Here is a 24,823-nt window from a genome sequence, read left to right as displayed (position 1 = left end):
AATGGCTGTGAGCAGGGCTGAGAAGAGAGATGATACCCTGCTATCTTGGGGTCAGCTTTGCATTGAATTACTGCATGTGAACATCACAACTGTCTAAACTAAGCTCAGAACTACATCTGGATTCGTTAATGTTGTTATTGCTGTCCCCTAGTTAGGCTGAAGACAGTATTAAGAGCTGGATGATAAGGGCTGGGATTTTTCTTGGCAAAGATGAAAAGACGATGCTTCACTGTGTCTTCACTGAGTTTTGAAAGCATCTATCTTGCTACTTCTCCAAGTTTCTAGTCTCCTCTCCTGACTACAAGAACAAAGGCAAAGTTAATGTTCCCAAGGATCTTTAGCTTGAGAACTCTGTTATCCATTCAATGAGGTCATGACTGCACTACTGCATCCTGGCCATGAACACAGACACAGCTGCCCAGCGCTGCCTTTGCAAACCCAACGAAACCTCCTTCTGTTTCTCAGAACAGAAGTGGAGTTCCTTCATCATTGCCCCAACCTGGCTCCACAGTGAATAGAACAAACCAGCATTCATCTTACCCTATCCAATATCAGACAAACATTCCAAAGTTAGCATCAGCCCGGAGCAGAAGCTGGGTTCAAGTCATGAATATCCTGAATGTACTGAGAGCAGTTTCCATGAGTCTCCTGCCCCCAGTACTTCCAGAGACTCAAGAAAGCATTCAGCTTTCAAATACAGAAGACAGTAATTGTTTTAATTTCCTTTTTTTTTAAGAGGTAGAGCAACTTGCTATCTGTGTGTCTATGCATGTGCCCTTTTATGCAGCACCAGAGATGACCTGTGGAACTAGGATGATCCTGTGATTAGGGCATTAGCTTAAACTTGATGATCATGAAACTGTATTTGTATCTAAAGCACAATGTGACAGCTCTTTTAAATCTTCTATGCCTCATCTTAAAAGATGGGGAGCCACCACAGTGTGCATCTTCATGACCACACTACAGACAGCAAATACCCTGGTGTGGCAATGGGTACTCACCCACTGGGCTTCAAAACATAACTCAGCAGAGATCTGACAGCAAATATTCTGTGGCATTTCTGATGTGTGCACTAGCTCTTCCTTTTACACTGTGGTGACCACACCTCTGCCTTGACTAGTTTCTGGTTCCACCTTGAATTGAAGCTCCCCATAGTTCCATTCTGGCCCAGCCTCTACTCTGGAAATAGTAATCCTTCCCCTAATACATATTCATCCATCCCATTCACTCCCCTCCAAGGAAGGAATGATTTTTCCCTCTCCTAGCATCTTGTGCACCTTTCCAAATTTTCCTGCTGCTCACCTTGGCATTGAGGATTATCCTCACTTCCCTGGGTTAGGTGTGTTGCACTTGTTATTGTGGCTCATGTTACCCTAAGTACGTCAGAGTGAGCTTTGCTTTTTACACTTCCTATAAGGAATGTCACAGTGCTTTATAATGGTTATAACTCTAAGTTGCATTAAGTGATCATCCTAGCAGTCAGCTTGACACAGCATAACAAGGTCTAACAGGAATTTCAAGGCTATGCTACACCAGGCAGTGTGTCAACAAAAATGAGCATCTTCGCTGACTTTCTAGTGACCGATTTCTCATACTGTTGCTTTAAAGAGCCTTTAAAAATGATTCTGTAAGACAAACATGAGATGGCAATTCTGTAAGGGAAACAAATGATGATGCAGGAGGTGGGGGCTGTTTTCCAGAAGCCTTTTAGAGTCTAGAGGACTTTAAAACATTGAGAAGAACTATACTGAGTGTAAGGCAACAGCCCCTTCTATGGTAACAGCCCTTTCACACACACACAGAGGAGCCTGAACGTGAGGAAATTTCTCAGAATCAAATCCATTTTAGGTACTATTCTCCAAGACTGCCAGGAGGGCAGTGAAGCTCTGCATCATTTGAGTAAAGGGAAGTGCCAAAGCCAGTCTGGGGATGGGCTACATATCTCTCAACAGAATCCAGAAACAGCCTCCCACTTGAACGAAGAGGTCTGTCAATGCAGAACAAGGTCAATAAATCTGTACCTTACTTGAACATAGCTATCGGTTAATTGCTGAAGCTGTTAAAGGGACAGGAGCATCAAAATGCTCTCAGGTCCTTGCAACTACGCATCTCTTCTCATGGTATTTTGTGTTGCTTGAATTTCCATTGCAAAGCATTAACCATGCATTCAAAATCAGAATGGTCAAGCTGCACCAAGACCCTCAATGAAAATTACCCAGCCTCCTCCTCTTCAGCATGGACACACATCTCACACCAGCACATCAATGCAATAAAAGAGTGTAACTACTTAAAATACAGAATTGAAATTCAAATCTTAACACCAATTCCCCACAACAGAAAATTACAGTTAAAAAATTCAATTTTGTTAGCTTCACAGGAACAATTACAGTAGGTGATGTGAAACCTTTCATAAACTTTGATTCTTTACTAGGAACTGCTGCATGCTCAGGCATCACGTGTTACAGAATATATTACTGCGAGGATCCCTCCACACAGTGGAAACCTCTTGAGGAAGACTTAAGTAGCACTACTCTGCCTATGGCATAGAATGGCTGCAACACCAGAAGCATAGATTTGGAGGTATATGAGAGGTTTAAGAATTTTGATAGCAGATAAGCTGCTATAGACATGAACTTGAAAACGCAACAGTTGCAGAAGGAAAAGAGGAACACTGAAGCACAGAAATAGCTTTCAGTCTACTATAAGCTTTCAGCTTCCAAATCTTCTCTGGTCATTCCAACACGACAACTCTACACTCTCCAGTCCAAAGACTGGTCTCCAACAGCAGACTCCAACAACCCAAGCAACAATCCGGAGGCTATTTAGGCTTCCCAACAATATTTTGAAAGGGTATCTGAATCAAGAATAGAAGGGCCTTTCCTGGACAGCGTCAGAGTGGAAGCATCAACAGTTGGAGAGAACGAAGAGGGGGAAACACTACATTTTCATCAACCTGGTATCAGAAGCCTGGGCATAAAACCTGCTTCGAATATATCTTTTTAAGAAGAGTAATACAGAGACAACTTGTTCAGATAAAAAGCTCTGTAAGACAAATTAATAACCCTATTGATTTTCCATCACTTGAGCCATCATTTTGAATTGAACAGACTAGCATGAAGTTGCAATGAATGAAGCTACTCAAATCCCTGTAGAGTAACGGCAGGCTGTATAGAGATCTCCCAATGTCTTACACATGCCAAAACGTACTCACATGTTGAAATCATAAACTTTGCCTAGAAGGAAAAAACTGGTGCCCTCTTTCTTAGCAAGATGACAGGAACTGGTGCATCAGCAAGTTCAAGACCCCTGGGGCTTATGCCTGTTCCCACCTGACTTCTCTGCATGTTCCTCTAGTCAAGAAGGAACCACCAAGGACTGTAACAATTTTTTACTAGACAACAAATAAACTATGTTCAATTAGGTCAGCCCAGTGTTACAGTGGGTAGAAAAGGAGACTAATCATCATCTCTACAAATAATCATTACTCCCAGAATAAGGAGCCAAGTATTCCACAAAGCAAACAGGCTTCTCCAGCTTGCACTTCATGGACTGCACTAGGCGCTGCTTGTATTCTTCATTTTGCCTTTGGATGATATCACATGGCACTCATTTGCAATGCAGTAGAGAACAGTTTTCACCCATCAATACTCTCCTGAGAAACTGCAGTTCAAACCACATCCATCTAGCATGAAGATCTCAGAAAGCTCAGCCCTAAAGGTCTTCTGCAGCTCAAAAGCCCACTAGCTACAGGCTGCCACGTGTCACTTCCAGCCTCCTGTAAAGATTAATTTTTAAAAGGCAATTGAGAATACTCATTAAACAGCAAGACAGGAGAGGCATGCTATGAGGTTTCCTAGTTTATTAGCACTCCTCAGCAGACTGTACAATGGTTCATCACAGATTCCAAAGAGCAAGCACACCGACTCTCATGTAAATGTGAAGCCACTTTCCTTCTCTGCTCTTGTGGACAAGATCAAGGACTGTCCAATACAGCTCTGAAAAACAGTTACTCTCACAAAGGTCATAAATGTAGCCTCCTCCTCCTGCAGTCAAGGGTGCCTTGCTCACTGCTTCCTGAAGGACTGCTTTACAGTGCCAACAGTAATACTGGTGCCAGGTATCATCTTGCCGTTATCTTTATATTCAATAGCAGGAAAATTAGCATGTTTGGTCTGGTTAAGATCACCAGAACTTTTTCAGTCACTCAGCCCCAAGCCTGTAGTGTTGCATGGGGTTGCTGCAGCCCTTGGCTTGTTGATGGCCATGTGACTGGCTTCAGCACATCAATCCAGCCTGACCAGGCCCGGCCGAAGAGCCTTCCTAACCTCCAGCAGATCAACACTCCCACATAACTTAGTGTCATCTGCAAACTTACTGAAGGTGCTTTGAATCTCCTCATCAAGATCATTGATAAAGATATTAAAGAGGAGTTGTCCCAGCACTGAGCCCTGGGGAACACCACTTGTGAGTGGGCACTAACTGGATTTAACTCCATTCAGCATCATTCCCTAGGCCCCGCCATTCAGCCAGGCTTTGATCCAGCAGAGATCCAGTTCTAATTTTCTCCTTGCATAGCTAAACCAGAGTAAGGGATTTAGCTTTAGCAGGTCATTTTACCTCTACCAGCCTTTCAGCAGCACAGACACCACCAGACACAAGAACAGCCCAAATCCTCAGCCGAAGATAAAACTCCAGGTGCAAAGTACTCTAAACTGTTTCATACTGAACTTCACCCTACTGGTCAAATGCAGCTTTAGGAAAACACATCCTCTGCACTTTACTACTGTTCCCTCCAGACCTCACTTCAGTACTCGAAAAAAATCAGCTTCTGAACTTAAGCAATTAAAATACAGTAATTTGACTAGCTGAGTTCATACTAAAAATATTCCCTAACCATTGAAGGGTTCAAGCTCAGGAATAAAAGGAAAGGTGTTTTAGATGTTAATTGTACTGCTACACACCAACTGTTGCTATATAACTGCTTGCATAAGTTTCCTACCAGCATGTTCTCGGGGGCCCAAGGGAGGTGCCACCAAATTACCCAGAGCTGCCTTCCCTGAGTCTCATAAAAGCCTGGCCTTCAGGAGTGCATGACAGCAGGGCAAGGATTTGGAACAGGGAATCTCAAGAGTCTTAATCAGCTGCAAGCAGCTCAACACACATGCCCTTTTGCCTCTTTGGTCATCAGTTTTCCCCATCAATAGGATGGGTATATTGTGATTGCAAACCAGTCAACATCTGAATCAGGGAAAGACAGTGAGCAGAAACCCCCTGAAGGCCACCTCTCCATATGCTGCTTTGGACATTTACAAACTTCTAAATGCTGTGGGAAGTGAATGTCTGCACTACTTAGGCATCCACTATTCAGAAAACTGGTGCCAGAGGCCCAGGGCCACAATTCAAACCTTTTCCACTCTCATGAGTAATACACAGGTGGAAGGAAGAAGAAAAGCTTTGTAACTAGAGCAAAGAGAATATTGACTCCATTAAGTAAAATATTTTCTACATTGCTAGCTGTAGAACATTCAGCAGAACAGAAAGAACTTCATTTTCCAAGAAAACAAAGTTGTCAAATTGCAGAATTTGTCTGAGCCATTTTTCCACCTGATATATGCGTATGCTATACATTTCTGAAAGTACCTCTTTTAATTTGGTTTCTTTTGAAGAGAAGGAAAAAAATCTTCCCTTGATCCAAGATAAGCACCAGAAGCAACGCTTTAAAAAAATTATAAAGGTGTTGCTTTATCATTTTCAGCAGCTTTCAGACAACTGATTGGAGTTCTTTGGGAAAACTATTCTCTGTACCACAAGGCCCTGTGTGTTTCTGACCTTCAAAGGAGACTTGAGAAAAAAAATGCAACAGGATTCTTAGAGCTAGAGGACAAAATTGCTCACAGCAACCTTGATGATATAGGAATCAGCATTAGAGGAACTGGGAAGACTAGACAGAACTGGGCCAAATTAATTTAGCAGCTTCTGTTATGGAGAGATGCATGGAAAAAAACTCTGCAAAGACCTGCTTCTCCTTGTGAACAGCAGTCATGGTGTTGGAAGGACATCAGGACATGTGGTGGGAAACCAGTTCTTAACTAACCTTACTAATACAACATGAAGTTAATCCAAAGGTGCAAATTCATTCCAGATTGATGGAAGTACTTTTGTTGGGCTATCAGTCAGAAGGGCTATGAAAGTACTGCTTACCTGGAACCTGTGAACCAACTCCAGCGACTGGCTGTCATTCTGGTCAGCTTCAAGGATGACATCTGTCAGTTTATGTATGATCACATCCAAAGGGCCCTGATCTTCAATGGGTTTGGTGAGGTCAAGCTAAAAAGAAAGAGAGAAACTTTTTATGGAGGATCTGAGGTTCTTATCTCTGCCACTGACCAACATGTTGCTGTCACATAGAAGGTATATATTTTGGCATGCTACCTAAATCCTTAAAAATTTACATTTCACAGAATGTCAGATTATTTTACTCAGACACTCATTCCTCAGCAGTGTAGGTCTAATTCCATGAAAAAGCAGTGAAGTCATTGCCAAGTACCTCTCATCAAAACACCTTCCTGCACGCCTTCATTCTAAGCCAACATTTCCCTCTTCAGCTCTTTCCTGGTACCTACACAAACATGCAAAAGGAATTAGCCAACAAAAGATTATCACCACTAAGAAAAGGAACACCTGCTCTGCCCTTCACTCCTCAGGACTGCACAAAACAGCACCCAGGACAGTGGCTGTGCAAGTAACTCTGGCTCTGTGCAAATGTGTCTGCTTGAAGGGACAACTATTTAGCTGCTAAGGAGGAGTGGCAGCTCTCAGAGCAGTCCCACGGGCAGACTCTGGCAGATAGCTGGACAGAGGAGAAAGATTTGGGGTAAGATGTGCTCTAGATAACATGGGATACAAGTGGTGGTGATGTGTCACTTGGTCCCCGGTATCAAGATAGAATTCAAAGACCAGAGGAACCACTGATACTGGATAAAGATTGTGTTAGGGTTCTCTTAAGGAAACCTTACTTCAAAGGTGGCTACTAGACCTGATGGCATACATGTAATGCTACTAAGAGAACTGGTCAGTGTCATTGTGAGGGTTGTGATTTATCAGGATATAAATCAAAACTGTGAAGATTCCAACTATCAGGAAAAAAAATTCCACCATGAGGACAGTCTGCTTGCAGCAGACAGGCTGTAGATTCTCCATCCTTGTAGGTTTTCAAGACCTGACTGGACAAAATCCTTATCATCTTAGTCTGAATTTAATGTTGAATCTGCTTTGATCAACATGATGTATTACAAACCCCTACGATCCCTACCAAACCTGATGATCTCATGAAGCTATTAACTGGACTTGAACATTTGTACACTTTCAGTAGTTAAACCAGCTCAGGTTATAGCCAACACACTGAGCTGCCCATATCACAAAGGCTGCCATATTATCAAGAAATGCTCCTCAACCAGTTGTGAGATCTATTGCATCAGTGGCAACTTAACCTGGTAAACTTCAAACCAGAAACATCTTTGACATGAAAGACAGACGTGCGCTCACTTAGCTGAAGTTATGATTTGATTTTACAGTTATATGCACTTTCCATTGCTGCTACCTCTTTTTATTCAGCTCTGGCAGAGAAGGGTTCAGGAGCACAGGAATGAGAAGAACGCTGGGCAGAAGTGGCTGCTAATGCTTTGTATCAACTGAACCTTGGTCTTCACTGTCTCATTAGCTTGAGTTTTGTCCTAATAAGATTTCCCATTCTACAGAAATTGCCCTGCTTTGAATTAAGGTGGTGGGAACCTGGAATAGGCTGCCCAGGGAGGCTGCGGATGTCTCATCCTTGGAGGTGTTAAGGGTCATGTTGGATGAGGCCTTGAGCAGCTGAGTCTAGCTGAGAGACATCCCTGCCTGTGGTGCGGGGGTTGCAGCAAATGATCTTCAAAGGTCCCCTCCAACCTATGCCATTCTATGATTTGTTGATTAAGGAAGGTAACAATAAGACAGGGTGGATGGATCTTAAGCAACAATAAAACTAAACCAGCAGAAGTCTAACAGTCTTATAATAATTTGCTAGCTGCTAATGTAACTGATCCATATCAGCAAATTGTTTTTCTTGCGCAGGCACTCCTATCTGGGCTAGGCTTACTTGAGCAGAGTAACTGAAGTTACCTATAGTACAAAAGCAAACTGAAAGTCTGCCAATTCTTCCCAACAGAAACCACCTCTGCTTGCCCATCACTATATGCTCCTACTCACAGGGAGACTAGCAGAGGCACTGTTCACAAGTGGACAGCAGATGCTCTACATGGAAAGGTTATGCAATAGTAAAGACAAGACAGACTTGATACGGATGCTCAGTGGCTGGTAAGCTGTAGCTGAGTGAGGCAGTTCACAGAATGTCTGGCTGTCCCAGCACTTATTTTTACTCCCACAAGTAATGCAGCACAAAGGCTAAGGGCAAAGTGTGTCTGCAAAATTATGCCAAAATGAACTGAACCACAGCATGGCTAAGACATGGAAGGAGATGATCTACTTCTGCAACTAAGTTCCAGAAAAATCAGTTAATATCCTTAAAAGAAATCTCAGATGACTGCACAGCATTTCCAGAAGTTTTTTCATCTGCCTATCACATGTGGAAGGAAACAGCAAAACAAAAGATCCATTTAACTAGGTTAGAAAGTTCCCAGTTGGCAAGGTACAAAACCGTGAATTATTCCATTCTCCAGACTTTCGGTCTCAAAAACAGTGAGAAGCAAATAAGTATTTGAGATTGGTTACTCCTCTACATTCTTCCTGCACTTGCAGCATAATCTGCACAAAAACATTCCCAAACCAAGAAAACAGTCCTCCCTTTCAGCCTTGACCCAAGAACAGAAATAAGCCTTCAAGGCATATCCAGGCATTTTCAGCAGTGTTTTCCAGAAGAGTAAGACCTCTGGACAAGATAATTTCTTCACAGCAGTTGTGCCAGCTAAAAGCAACCGACATATTTTGAGAATGACACCAAATGTATCTACTTTGCATGTCGTGAAGTGTTAAAAAGGTCACTTTTAACAGTGCTCTGCTTCCCCTTTATCAGAAAGTAGTGCTATCAGTGACAGCAAGCTAAGGCAGCTCCTCTGGTAGCAAGTTCAATGACCACTTCATTTGGCTCAGCGAGGACAGCAGGTTCATTTTAACCACAGAAACCTTCAAAATTTGATCCACTATTTTGTGGATTGGAGGATCAAACCGTCCTCTGTTCTGGGCCATGCTGTGGAAAGCAAATATTCCTGGGCTGCACAGAATTTGGAAGGAATCCACCTTCCTTTTATATACTTAGAAGGGGAAGGGGAAAAAAAAAGTAGAAGAAAAAAAAATATTTGGGGGGAGGGGGGAGAAAGAAACCTTTTCAAGTGGAGTATCAGACCCAAGCAGAAGTCAGTGAAAGTAGAGTGCAAAATTCTGATGGCCCTCTGCTGAGACAAACACTGATTCATTGTTTATCATCAGCTGGAATATGAGCCCTCCTACTTCCCTTCTCTTTCAGCATCTCTCTCTCCAAACAATCTTTGCATTTGACATGATCACCCAAAGGTCTGTTTTTGCACAGAACGAACACCATAGCAACAGAAGTGGAAGAAAAGATTTATCAGCACCAGTTAAAAAAAGAGAGAGATCTATTTATGGTGACTCGTCTATGAAACAGGCTATAGCCTACTCTGGTTTCTTTATTAATACAAAAGAGGGCAAGCAATTAGGTGTTGGTTTCATGGCCTTGTCACTTGCCGCCAAACCCCTGCAAAATTCAGGTGATGAACAACATGGAAGGTATGTCAAAGCTGTACACAGAAAACATCAGATAGAAGGCATATGCCTTTCCAGGTCTTACAAATCCATATATGGGAAAAAGCCAACTGCTGGATAAATGCTCTTATCACAACTGGCTATAGCTAGCTGGCTCACCTTTTAAAGGCTGTCTGGGAGTTAAAAATGCTCCAAGCTTAGAAACATCAGTGTTGTCCCCGCCATGAGCTCCCCAAAAACATTCACTGGAGAGCGAGCTACAGGCACACAGAGCTCCTCTCTGCCCTCCTCATCCATTCCCCTTTCCTCCATCCTCCAGAAACACACAGCCAGCACATTATCCAAATCATTACACAGAAGGGCAAAAGAAGTTTATTTCCATTAAGCAAATTTGTTTAAAGTTCTGGGATTGCTTTTCTCCAGAATGCTGGCAATCCATCTATATTGCAGGGACAAGGCAAGCAGCTGGCAGAGCGCCACAGCTTTCCACTGGTCCCAACTGCAATCCCACACGCATGCATTGCTGGAATCCGCCGTTAAAAATAAAACTATGTCCAAATGAAAAAAAGAAAAAGATCTAGGTTTGTTCACTCACAATACAGGAAAAAAGGAAAAGGCCAAAAACCCCTACAACTGATCAACTGAAAATGCTGGATTTAGCAAAAAGAAATATAATTTATCTAAATGGTTTTTGAAAAGGTTTGTGTTTGGGGGGGGGCGGGGAGAGGTTATGAGCATTTCCAGTACATGGTATAACCAACTGTATTTCAGAATCTGGCTGAGCAGGATTTGTGGGGTTTTTTAAGAGCTGCTCTTCAGAAATAGTTTTTGGATTATCATTCACATGAAATGAAGTCTTAATACCAACCTGTTCTGTTCTCTGAGCTGAAGACAGATCTGTCGGCTACTACATCCCTGAGGAATTCACAACTCATCTCTATATATATTTATCCTCAATTTTATCTTCAAATATTTTCATTAAAAACAAACAAAAATACCCAAACAAACAAAAAAGAAACTCATAAATCTGTTGTTTAAGCATTTTACTCCCAGTCTCCAACTGACTACAAACTTCACTCATCAGGATGCTGCAGTAAGCTCTTCTACATTGCAGTTTATGTGTGGCTTAGGAGCAACATCTTAGGAGGGACTGCATGTCTCTCCATAGCAGCCTATCTTGCTGCAGGTAGAAAAAGCTCATAAAACTTTCACCCAAAAGAGGTGGCTGAAGATTAGGAGAAAGTCCCTCTGAACTGGACATAACACTACCAGTCTGACTTGACCTCTCTGCTCCCTGAGTTTGTAGGTGGAATTTTCTACACAAATCTCTTGTATCCTGCTACTCAGACACTCAGGTAAGGCTGCACTGAGTCCAAAACACGTGGGGTGGGGCCTTTTTTGATCTTAATTCAGCTCCGTAAACCCTACTGCATGTAGATCTTCAGGTTTTCAGTCATCACATTCCTCTTCTGGGGCTAAGTTTCTATCCTAGATCCTCATCACACACATTTACGTCAAAAGGCTTGTAAACCAAAGCTTTAAAAATTCTTCTCTTCTTCCCCCAAACTCAGTCATGAGCTTTGCTGTGCATCAATGCTAAGCAATTCATACTGAAAAAAAAAGCCATGAACTCTGGGTTGGAAAGCCAAGTCTTCCAGAAGTTGAACCGTGACAGTTGATGTATTGGTGGATGCTGTTCTCTCCCCCAAAAGCTCAGAATTTAAAGCAGGAAAAATCAATACATCCAAGTTCACTGTTTTGCCTTACGGTAAAACTAAATAAAAATACACAGGACAGCCTAATGACAGGAAAGAAGTTGCTTGCATGTGAAGAAGTGGGGAAATTTCCTAAAAGAAATCAGCAAAATGGTTATGCATGTCACAGAATCACCAAGAGAAGAGACCTCAAAGATCATCAAGACTCATGACTACTAAACCATGGCACCAAGTGCCACGTCCAGTCTCCTCTTGAACACCTCCAGGGATGGGGACTCCACCACCTCCCTGGGCAGCACATTCCAATGGCGAACGACTCACTCAGAGAAGAACTTTCTCCTCACCTTGAGCCTAAACTTCCCCTGGCACAGCTTGAGGCTGTGTCTTCTTGTTCTGGTGCTGGTTGCCTGGGAGAAGAGACCAACCCCCTCCTGGCTACAACCTCCCTTCAGGTAGTTGTAGAGGGCAATAAGGTCTCCCCTGAGCTCTCTCTTCTCAGCTTCCTCAGCCTCTCCTCTCAGGGCTTGTGCTCAAGGCCTCTCCCCAGCCTCGTTGCCCTTCTCTGGAAACGTTCAAGTGTCTCAATGTCCTTCTTAAACTGAGGGGCCCAGAACTGGACACAGTACTCAAGGTGTGGCCTAACCAGTGCTGACTACAGGGGCACAATGACTTCCCTGCTCCTGCTGGCCACACTATTCTTGATGCATGCCAGGATGCCATTGGCCTTCTTGGCCACCTGGGCACACTGCTGGCTCATGTTCAGCTGGCTGTCAATCAGCACCCCCAGGTCCCTTTCTGCTGTCCATCCACTCATGTAAGATCCACCTCTGTGGAGCAACACTGACAGAACAAAATGATGCAGAAGCCTGCCTGCTCTTCTGATAAACCAAGGTAAATTCACAGCACCAACCAAGACTAGTACACCCTCCTTTTCCAAATGAAATTCTGCAAGAGTAGCCCAGTCCTGTCCCTCCACTGGACTACATACCACAAATCTTGATGTCAAGTCTGTGTAAGCACAAAACGGACACTGTTGAGTCCCTGTCAAAGTTCATGGAAGGTGATCATGTATATATCTGTACACATTTCATCATGAGGAAAGACATGGTACATAGTATTTTCAGGCTCTCCACACCTCCTAAAATATTCACATGTTCAAACTCAATAAACATTTGCATATTTAAGGAAGCTTCTCCTCATATCTCTGGCCAAGGAAGAAAGTGATCTAGGCTGTTGTCATGCACAGCTAGGGCAAGTATTCAGCACTCACTGCTACTGCTCATGAGGTCAAAGGATTCTGAGGTATAGCATAAACCCTTCTAGGTGACAAAAGACCAGATTTGTCCCACTGCAAAGGGTAAACATGGATCTGACCTTCACAGGTTGTAAAAAAAAAAAAAGATAAAAAAGTCCACCAAGATGCCCTTTTTTTTTCTCTCCATGACACCTTTCCCTTGCTGGCCTTACCCAGTGCCTAATTAACTTGCATGTCCTGTTGCAGCAGCAGTGGCAGCAATCTGAGGAAGGCAATCTGCTGTGGTGAGACTTCCCCTCTGGCTCTCCTGCTCTCCCCTGACAACAGGAGAGGGCATTGCAGCATCAGTAACAACTACCACATTGGAGGAGAACTCTTTTCCCTACCTTTCTCCTACCCAACCTTTTTGCTAATCTTCTCAGAATCAAGAATATGAAAGACCAACTGAAGAGCTCACCTTGCTTCTGCTGTAGGGAACTAACTCTATCGCTCATCATTTGTTGCTCTGCCCAGCTTAGTTTAAGAGAACCATCAACAGAGAAGGGAAGAGTCTCACACTGGGACATGTCGTTCAGAATTTCAGGTGTCAGTAACATCACCAGCAGCAGGACACACCTAAATGTGACAGGCAGCTACAACATAAGCTACGAAACTCCTCAGATACTGAAATTTTAACACCACAGGAGAAGATTCTGGGTTCAACAGATGGGGTTTTTTGCACTGATGCCAGCGCAGATTACTTTGCATTCCACTTGGCACAGCTGTCAGTGTGTGAGCACTTTGCACGTTTTTCAGGAGCGGCACATTGCTGCTCCCCTGGAAGCTAGGTATGATCTGGGAAGTTCTCCCTTCTAGCTGTATTCTAGATAAAATGAAGTAAAAGGCATCTCAGAATTTTTTTTCACACTATGTGTACTTACATAGATGGACACCATTTATGGATCACTTCCACAACTGCTACCTAAACTGACTAGCCTTTGCACATTCAAGGCTTGTCCTGCAGTCACACATCCCCCAAGACCTCAGCAAAGCATCACCTTAACCACAGCCTCCTCTGCACTCTCCCACAGAAACAAACAGCAAGCCAGCATTGCTGCCACCTGTGAAGCAACAGTGACAGTGAACTGAGACTCCCACTCAGTGTGGAGAATAACACTGGGATAAATTACTTCATCTCAGTTATTCAGACCTGCCCCATTTCCCTCCTCACTCCGCTGACCCTGGCATATAAACCTCCACTGAGCATCAGTCTCCTGTTAGCACCAACTTTTGCCCCTTCACATCTTTAAAAGCAAACCAAGAAAACCCATCTTTGGGCTATAGCTAAAGCCCTCCACAGAAATTACTCTTGTTTCAGTAGAGTTTTCTTACCCAAGACTGGAACTTTGTTACTATGTTGGTCTTGAGTTATAGCCCAATGCACACACACAGATGTTTCTAGAAAATAAACTGTAACTTGGCTTGGTGTATCTCCTTATCTCCTGTACAATACTTAGGCCATTGCAGAAAGATCCTTGCAGAAGTTGCAATGATGTGGGAATAGCTGTTTCTGAGCCAAATATTACACTGGGAGCTCTTGTCCCATTAGGGTTGGACTGCAGCAAGCAGATTTTAGTAGGTTAAGCAGTTCAGTCTGTTCAGAGACGGTCCGAAAGGCAATTACTGACTTCCAGCCCTTTAGGATGAATAATCAATGTTGCTCAAATCCAGAAAAGCTTCTTGCCAAGGGTGCCTCCTGAGGTCACCGAGGCTCCTGTGGATTAGAAGGGGCAGCAGAACAAATCCAGAGATTAGCAGAGGAGAAAAGTTGAACAGAGAATGTGCAACATGGGAGAATTAGTGTTCCAAAGAAGGAAAGCAAGTTATAGAAAAACAAGAGCCCAGGAGAATGAGCAGTCAGCATAAGCAGCTGCTAAGACTGTCTTGCTTTACTTTCTGTAACCATTTGAAAAAGACAGAATTCGCATACACCAGGATTAAAATGCTATACATGTAACCCCAGTAGTAGAAGGTATGCAAAAATTGTGGTTCACAATATTTCACAAAATTGTGGTTCACAATATTTCTGGCTGACTTCTTGCATTTGGAAGCTTTGGAATAGGCAAGTTGGACTCAGAAAGCCTAAAAACATGTTTAAAGGAAGATTTTAAATGTTTCTTTGAGTGAGCTGGGTCAGCTCCATCCCAGTTTTATTGAACTGACAGCTCAATCAATCCTGCAGGAGAGCAGATATTAAAGAAGTGGAATGGAGAATGATCCATGGAGAACACTGCAACTAATCTAGGTTACAGAAATACTGCAGCACTACAGCCAGTACAGCCTGGGCAAGCAAAAGGAGAGGACAAGAGAGGAGCACTTCACTTCTCAGAAGCTTTCAGTGCTTAATTTTAACATCGCATAAACATTCAAAATATCAACATCTGACAGCAGGACAAATACTAATTTATTTTTGTTTTTTAAATAACCACTGGATACAAAGATAGTTAAGATGAAAGAAACACATTCTTCTGAAAGTTTCTCTTGGAGCTGTGTACACATGTACTGCACAACCACCCTCCCTTTGGCCTTGGGATTAGATAAACAGAAAAGCTCATATATTAGAAATATGTCCCAGAAAGCCTGGCTACCAATCTTCATCCTAAGGTATAAGGAAACTCAGTTCTGGACTTGCACCACATGGCTCAGGCTCAGCTTAAACATAATTCTTCAGCAGTACTGGTCAAATATCAAGAGCAGTTGGTGCTCCTGTGTGCTTGGCTGCACTTCCCAAGAGATCGTCAATGTCGCTGCTGTAATTCTAGCTTCAACAAAGCTTCCAGATGGTGAGCAGAGAGGGAACAGCCAGGCCACCAGCATCCTCTTCACTTATGTTAGCTACTAGCCACAGGAATGTTAAATTTCTAGGTGCATTTCCCTTTCCCAAGGGACTCTGAACGATGTTGTGTTGTATGTAAATACAACCCAAAGTACATTTAATCCAGTCTGTTCATCATTTCACTGGACTTATGGGGGTCTCCATGGAGTACTGGGGAGTTCAAATACACGTGGAGAGAGCAATAGTTGTCAGGGTAGAAAGTTTTCATGCTCTTTACCTACTCTACAGAGAATGACTGGCACGGGCTGAACATTTTCAGTAAAATTCTCTTTAAAGGAGAGTGATAAAAAGTCTTGCTTTTGCCATGCTGAGGAGGTCTGACAACCCCACAGTATCATTAGGACACAGTCATATTTATGAGAATGAAAACAAGAGAAACTGTATCATTAGGGGACATAAACTCCTTAAACTCCAGAGAATAAACACTGAGATTATTGGCCCAGCTATTCTGAATCAGGAAAACTAACATTAAATTTAGTAATGCAAAGAATACTGTATCAAGTTAGTTTAAATTACAGGATAAAATGGTGTATAGCTCAAGCATTTTATATTTTTTTTATTATCTCACAATGACAATTTGGGAAATTAAAGGAAGTAATTACTAAAGACTGCTGAGCTGAGAAAAGCTCAAGGATTTGATCATAAAGGATGCTTGGCATTTCTTGCAGGCATGCCAAATAGTGAAATGTATTTTAGGAATAAAAACCAGCAAGTGATGCTTTAATATTAAAGATAATAGAGGAATAGCCCCCAAAATTTTACACAGATATTTAGCCTCAGTTTTCAGCAAGAATAAAGATATTGGTTCTACTTCAGAGAGGCTTGCCAGAAAGACTTACAAAACTTTATCCTTGCTAGACTTCACACCTCTTTCTCCAATTCTTGCTTTGCTGGAGGGATAAAGTCACTTCCAGCCAAACTCCCAAAATTTTCCTGCCTTTTCTCCAAAGGGCTACTTGCCTCCATCCACCAGCCTGACCACAGACAGACACAGAGCACCAATAGGACTAGCAGGATGCTGCATGTAAATTAACATGCCTGTACAGCTTCCAGATGGTCAGCATGGACATGCTGAACTACTAAGAACAGAACAATATTCAAAGAGACCAGCTGAGCAGAGAGGCATCTCAGCTGAAGTTAGAGCCTTGGCACGTTAAGAAAGCTGTTCATAAAAAATGTCAAGTATAACATATACAAACACACTTTATTAATAGTTTTTTTTACATACATATATATGCCTACCTTTTTGTTGGAGACCATATACACATATATCTCCATATGTTGGAGAACATACACACATTTCTCTCCTTCCCTTCTTAACTAGTTAACTTTCATTTAGGATACAGCAGACAAGAAAACATGTTGCCACTCTAAAGCCATCTTATGAAACTGAGGGCTGATTTTGAGCTTCTGTGCATTTCCCTATAGTCAGTTCTCACCACTGTAGTATTTAAATGCCTACATTTTGGTGAGGAAAGAAGGCCTGAAACCATTATGATGCAGTTAGCTGACACTGCTTCATAACTAGAGATACTCTCTGACATTAGCCTTTTGAGTTATGACATGAACACTCTTCCCCTTGCCTGTCTCACACCCATGAGCCAAGCATCACCCCGTAAGCAGTCACCCCTAATTTGTCTGAGCAGAAAAAAAACTGAAACCACATAACACTGCTAGCAGTGCTTTTGCATCAGAAGTTTTCACAGACAATTGAAAACACAATCGACAAAAGGGCCTGTCTGATGACAAAACCCCTTCCACGTGCTTACTGACTGACTGCTTGGTCTTCACTGTTAGTTTGAGTAAACTATCTTTAAATTTGTGGCACAAGCATACTTGAAACTTCCATAGCAAATATCAACTTCCAAATGAAAAGGCCCTTCCCTATTGAAAGCAAAAGGCATGAATGAACTTTCAGTTTTGATTTATGGCAACGCTTACATAAGAAAAGGCTTCACAAAACTTCAGAGGAAGACCATGCTTAAAAAAACAAAAAGAGAGGAGAGCTTACCCCCTTTGATCCCCCAACTTACTGTACATGCTCCATCTACTAGCACAGAATAACTGACTTAAAAACCTCAAATGACTGGGGTAAAAAGCATTCTGGCAGACGCAGTTTACCCTGCACATCACAGCAGTGTAAAAAAAAGCCAACTGCTTCCCTACAGGAGCTGGTAAGGCAATTTCCAAAGGCTGCTTCCTATAAGCTACACTGCAGTGTGGCATGGCTGCATTCAGTCAGGGATTCCCACTAGAAGGCAGTCCATCCAGAGCTGTCCAATTCCTGATTATCATGCCTTACCAGAGAGAGTGGAAAGAGCATTTCAAGTTTTCTAACCGTAACTTCCCACTCCACTGCTTTGCATCTCTTTGTAAGTCCCTTTTATATCCCTCCATCCCTCCTTGGCAGCTGAGGACTACTGCCAAACTGTCACCCCTGTCCTCTTCAGTCAGTTTGCAGGGCTGTGACTCCCTGCTGGCAGCCTGCTGGGCCATCCCTCACTGCTGTTTACAGACAGGAAAGACTGAAGTGTGTGACCCAGCTGGCCCCTATTAAAGATTATGTTATCACAGCTCTATTACTCCTGTCTACATCTGCTGGTGGGAGGAAATCAACTTGTCTGAGGTGGAACAGGGCATGTTGGAGAACTGTGAACTGGAAAGCTGCTCGTGCCAGGAAACTTCAGCCACATGTTGCGTTAATAAAGATTTTTTTTTTTCTCCCCCCATAGCTGTGCTAATAAACAGCAACTTACCATTATATCTGCCTGTTTCTTCCTCTCTGCACAGATGCAAGAGGCAGGACATGGGGGAGATGGTGTAGGAAAAGGCAGAGGCCTACATGCAAAATCAAAGGTAAACTTCCCTGGAGCCTTGTACACATCTGCAGTGTGTAACGTGTACAAGACCTACATTGCTGTGAAAACATAACTGCTAGCAAACAGGAAGCACCACAGGATCTACATGCATGTCCTGAAGTGATGAATTCCAAGCCAAGTCCTCAGAAAAACACACAGACTGAAAAACAATAGAGGTATCCTCCATACCAGCTTCCTATTGACCTCCGGCAGGACCTGCTGTGAGGCCAGTTCAGCCCTGGTTTGAAGGCACCAGTCTTCAAGGATTTGTTTTAGGTACATCAGCACTTCAGAGGAAAAATACTAGGATTACAACTGGTTGAGGTGCAATGCTTTAACTAAAACACAATGAACTATGCTCTAAGGCATCACAGTCACCTTGAGAATGCTTGTTTTGTCCCATCACTACCAGCATTACCTTAATATAAAAGCCTGTCTGAGCTGCTTATTCACATTCTCTCAAGTGAAATTTGAGGGGAATTTGCTCAAAATTGGTAACACTTCTCTTCTGAACTAGACAGTTTAACTAAAGACAAAAATAATCTCAGAGATTTATATGAAAGTCTAGACATTCTCCTCACAATTATTGTAAAACCTCAAACATAAGAAAGGAAAAATAACCCTAACTGTATTATCCTCAGCTTAACTGAAAAATCAACAGAGAGGAGGAGGGAGATGGAGAAGGAAAGGCTCTAAATAAACCGATGTTATTGAAGCACTGCTAGATCCTAAATAAAACACAACAATACTGACCAAGCAGAGACACAGAAGACCTAGCATGGCTCCAGAACACAATAACCATTTGTCTTCTTTGCCAGAGGCAAGCAGCAGCTGGGGATGCCACTTGCGAGGCAGCGGGGGGAAATAAAATAGCACCATGCTACAGATGGATGATTACTCCCAGGAGCAAAGCAATACATAAGAATAAAAGATGACAAGTTAGATGAATGCCCTTTGAGAACTTTCTCCTAAAGAACACTAAGTCCTTTCTGAAAAGCAAGAAAATTAAGGATGCAAAAAACTGCCAACAGGGTTTTGCCAAATTCATTTGAGAGTGAAAATGAAATGACGTGCAAAAGACTTCATCTGAACTGGCTGAAATCCTGCAAGGAAACACTGGTAGAGAGATCCCAGACCAAGTGAAATGCCAAAATGGTGGGTTTGCAAAAAGAGCATTTTCCTAAGACTGAATGGGAACCCTCTGAAACACTCCCCAGAGTTTACAAGATGATTATACACACCACAGTGGGAACTTCTGAGTGGCAGAAAATATCTCAAGCATTTAACATAGCACAGGAAAGAAGTGGAAAGCCATCCAGTGGTTGGTATTTGTTAATAGATAATACCTATTTTAAAAATTATTGTTGAAATTCTACCTGCAACCACAACAAAAATCAACCTTCTGGGGAAAGACCTAAGACTGGAATCGAAATATGCTATGTGGAATCACAATGCTATGTGCTCTGTAATGCAACGACCACTGTTGTGTTTGCTACCCAAGTTAACTTCCAACATGGCTGCTTCAATACAAATATATGAAAAGAAAGAAGAAATGTAGGTGCCTCTGAAATATGCCCTTGTGGTAATATAGTCAAACACGCAAAAAGGATGAGACCAGCAATACAGGACATATTTTTGCTGTGGGGTGTGAGAGCTAAACTGGGAGTCTTTTCAAACACAAATGAGAGGGAACAGAAAAAAAGGAGAACAAACTTCTGCTGCATGGCATCAAGCTTTAAATACAGTAAACTACACCCCCTTCAAAAATACCAGTAACTCAATATACGATATTCTTGCTGATGGAATGGAATCAACTTCTTTTCTGCGCTTTTCAAGGCTGCCAGGAAGAAGAGCACTACAACGCTGGAAGGAACATGGTGACCAGGTCACAGCTAAATTTATTTAGGCATCTAAATTTCCTTGGTGGACAGTATCACTAAGGTTGGAAGAGACCTCAAGGATCATCAAGTCCAACCTGTCTCCACAGACCTCATGACCAGACCACGGCACCAAGTGCCACGTCCAGTCCCCTCTTGAACACCTCCAGGGATGGGGACTCCACCACCTCCCTGGGCAGCCCCTTCCAATGGTGAACGACTCTCTCCATGAAGAACTTTCTCCTCACCTTGAGCCTAAACTTCCCCTGGTGCAGCTTGAGACTGTGTCCTCTTGTTCTGGTGCTGGTTGCCTGGGAGAAGAGACCAACCCCTTCCTGGCTACAACCACCTTTCAGGTAGTTGTAGAGGGCAATGAGGTCACCCCTGAGCCTCCTCTTCTTTGAAACTCTTAAATTACAACTAATGTAACAAGTTACCATAAGACAAAGTATGTGGATTTACTGGTAACCAGCACTGAAGTAAGGTAGCTATGAAGTAACTCTACTTTCAGCCAAGGTGAATGGTTGGTATGGTAAGAGAGTATATTGGTCTGAAAGGTGCTTTGACCTAGAAGAAAGATAATGCTTAAGATGAGTAGTACACAAAACACGTTAACTAGGACTGATGAGATGAAAAGAAGGAAATGTAAGGGCTGATCAGCAGAAAAAAGTCCTGTCAGACAAATGTATCAGCCCGTGAAGCAATCTCCCGTATTAGCTGGTGAAAGCCCCAACCCTTGGAGCTTTTTTTCGGGGGGGAAATGAAAATGAAAAAAATTTGCACCAAACAACAGACAAAACATAGGAAAGAATCTTGCACTTCAGGGAAACAGCATAGGTATTTCTGCATTTACAGAGCCACTGTCCCCAGTTCTAACAAATAAAAGCTTTACACAGGTCCTTTTATAAATGGATAATGGTTTTGCCACGGCAGCTTTGCTCCCAGCAAAGCATGACAGTGGCCACCACGTGGGGGGAATCAGGCCTGTACCCTTCCAAAAGGCAGCACCAGTTCTGTGACTACAGGTTGTCTAGCTCCAATTTCTGCATTGCCTGCTGTCAGGTCTGGACCATGCCATTCTGCAAGATGTGAAACTAAGACCAACAAAAACTACCTCCTGCATTTGAAAATGACTGACTTGATCGATTCTGTGGACATTGCGGATGTTTGCCATGCCCTTGATTGAGACAGGCCTTAAGTGTTAGTTGGGATATTTATATCTGGCTTACTACAGATGTGTAATTCAAGTGTTACCTAGAGCTTTCCAAATAAATCTCTTCTGTTGAACAAGCCCTTACACAGCTCAGCTATGTGGCATCTACAACATAGTAGACAGCAGTACACCTGCATACACTAATAATGCAGAAGGACCTATCGTAGTTAGAGTTCAGCCCATCAACTATCCTGTAGTAACAGAGTGATGAGTAACTGCTGGTTTATTAGCTGTAACCTATAACTATTTACAAAGAGACGTATCAATGTAAATGTATCTTGGTTGGCTGAAGTGCTATGTGCTGTAATGTGCTCTGTGGTTCCAGGCACTTCCTTGTATCAACTACCAACAACCACGGTTTTAGAAAAGCCATGAAACGGCAAGAGTCCTTCACATAGAAACTTAGAGAAGTGACTGGTTTTAATATTTGGCAAGTTCATCATCTCTACAGCATGTGCACTTTGACACCAAACAGGCTACCAGTGCAGTTAGGAAATGCCCTAAACAAACATAACTGATTTTATTTACTGTCTGATAAGAACTTTCAGAGGCACCCTTGGCTCCTCAGGCAGCAACGATTATAGAACATGCACTTCCACAGCACATCCTGAGCCAGGTGTTTCATCGCTGTGGGCATCTACATCTGATAAAGATGCTTTAAGAAATGAAGGTAGGTCATGAAAAGGATGCCTGGCCATATCTATTACTGCAATGAGTAACAAACTATGACTTGAAGGCTCATCAGCTTTTCTCACTGAAACCTGTCATCCTTCTTCCCTTTCCTCCTTTAACACACCCAGCAACCCAGGATGACCCCAGAAAACGCAAGCTCTAGACAATCTCTAGACTACACTGGCAGTGAGTACCATACTGTGGGCAGGTTCACCACCAGCTTTCCTGCTAACACTGGGAATTTTAATTTAAAACTATGTTATTGCAAAGTGGAAAAGTAGTGCAAACATGCTAAGTAGCATTAAACGTATCAAGATAAAATGCAGGAGGAATTGCTTCTATGATTAAAACCAACAAAACATACATACAGGTATAAGATACTTTTTTCTTTCTCCTTTTTTTTTTTTTTTAAGTAGATGATTCTATGCTGCACAAGGAAATAGGAGAACCAGATTAGCCAGAAAATTCCAAGTTACTTATGTATAATTTGGATTCACCTTATTTACACTTGCCACAGTTTGTGTTGCTGCAAGAAAATAGAACCAGCTCAGAGCAAACATTAACCACTGCCTATAGCACCCACAGCAGGGTGAAGCATGTGAGAAAACTCCCCAAGCAGCTAGAATTGCAAGAGCACATTCTTACAACATAGTGATTTTGCATGAAATCTTACAAAGCTGGTGTTGCAAAACTAACAAGACTCAATAAAAGAAAAGGAGAAAGCAGCAGCTGGAACTATCAAGGCTGGTATAATAGGAACCCAAGCACTCTCCTGCAGAAAGGGCAGTCAGCACTTAGGGAGCTGAGGCACTACAATCTCGTTGTATTACCACCACAGCAGTGGGCTTTGTAAGCAGCTGCCTATGTGTATTAGCGGTGCTTGAAGGCGGGGGCGAGGAGGTAAGTGGCTCTTCTCTCTGCTAGGCTGCACTTGTCAGGCTGCACTGCACTGAGCACCGATGGTACAGGCTGCACCTACACAATGAAACAGAGCAGCTCTACAACAATAGTTTTTCAGCCAGAGAAACCCCAGACAGCCATTAGCCCCACACATCGTTATAGCTTTCCTCTTCTCAGTATATCATGTCCTTCACTACTCTTTTTGTAGCCCCTTTCAGTCATCTTTGTCCCATGGTCACCAAAAGACCAAATCTGTCTTTATCAAAGCAATTGGGCAACAAGTGATGAATTAACTAGGGGAAATATGCTCTCATCATGCAAAGGTGTGTCCCAAGCAATAGAGGCTAAATATAAAATTAAAACTATACCGTAATTCCATTGGGAGAAATGTTTCACTACCTCTCAGAGGATCTTAAAATATCTTTGACTAGTTCAAGGCTCCAGTTGATGTCAGACCAATATTACTAATGGGCCAAATTAAGGCCCAGAAAAAATACTCAGAATCTCAATGTGGGAATGAAAACAGGTATTTTAACTGCTTGGAACACCCACCACAAACTGGCTTAAAATATGCATGGCCAGGGTTTTATTTTGCTTCCCTTAGCCAGCTGTTTCCCCAGGGAACAATAAAATCTACAGACGAGCCAGTCAGCCTGACCCCTCCAGGAACCTCTTGTATTACCCCACTGTGCAGAGGGACCAGCTTTCCCAGCCATTCACTTCCCCCATTGTTTTTCCTTTCTGCTCCAAGAGGATGCAAGTCACTGAAAGAGCACCTCCACTCCAAACCCTGCACTTGCAGACTAAGAAACTGAAGCTTGTAAAGGGCAACTTGCCAAATGCCTAACCTAACGTCCTCCTGGTTAACTTGAACTATGGTTATGGCAATACATTTGAGATGTAGAATAGGCGGTTACAGCACATTTTGCTTCCTCCTCCTTGTAAAATTTCCAACTCTTACTCTCCATGAGACAAGTGGGAGCAGGAGACAGAAATACAGATGGAGCCTGTCAAGGAGGGGGGAAAAAAAGCAAAAAAAAAAAAAAAAAGGAGATTCACTCTGCAGCACTAAGAATATATACAGGAGAATTCAGCTGTTTTCTTCTCTGCCAAAAATAAATGTCTTAAGTAAGTGCCTCACATAACTTTTAAGCATTAAAAATAGTTTAAGAAAAAACAGTGCCTTTCAAGCTGTCTCCTTCTAGGGAAAAGTTCCCAGCAAGCATGATGAGAAATAACAAAGACATAAAAGCAATTAATTTCCAGCCCATCCAATAAATTGCATGTTGGTATTTTTATCTCAGATTGACACAAGACAACTAGACAGAAGCTAACAACCTACTACACAAAGGTAGCAGCAGGAGAGTAGCAATACATTGGACTTATTCTGGACTCTCTGGTTTCTTTGAATTTTACTTTAGGAACCAACAGCAAGGGAATTACTTTTAACAAAGAATCTAAAGCTTCTCCTCTTCCTCCTGTGCCTGCAGGACCTTTGTTTTCTTGGCATAAAACTTTTCTTTCCCAGTCTTTATGTTAGATATACCAGGCTCATGACATTAGTCTGCTATTTCAGAACAAGAAAGTTGTCCAGAATTGCAGAAAAAAATGGGTGGCATCCTCAAAAACATGTTTGGGACTGCTTTGTCTGCAGTATGTGGCATTTATATAATGCAAGAGG

At 42.5% G+C, this 24,823-nt stretch overlaps 1 protein-coding gene across 2 annotated transcripts in view; it reads right to left on the bottom strand.

Moving 5' to 3' along the window:
- The window catches only part of ITPK1 (inositol-tetrakisphosphate 1-kinase), a 129,804-nt gene that overhangs the window by 50,853 nt on the left and 54,128 nt on the right, over window positions 1–24,823 (bottom strand). For both annotated transcript variants that reach the window (XM_054161897.1, XM_054161898.1), the window contains exon 4: window positions 6,202–6,327. In XM_054161897.1, the coding sequence (XP_054017872.1) occupies window positions 6,202–6,327 (126 nt within the window). The remainder of the gene's footprint in view (window positions 1–6,201; window positions 6,328–24,823) is intronic.

The sequence above is a fragment of the Dryobates pubescens genome, chromosome 5 (assembly GCF_014839835.1).
Source record: "Dryobates pubescens isolate bDryPub1 chromosome 5, bDryPub1.pri, whole genome shotgun sequence".
Lineage (NCBI taxonomy): Eukaryota > Metazoa > Chordata > Aves > Piciformes > Picidae > Dryobates > Dryobates pubescens.
Note: the sequence above shows the minus strand (reverse complement) of the source record. Positions and strands in the feature narration are given on the sequence as shown.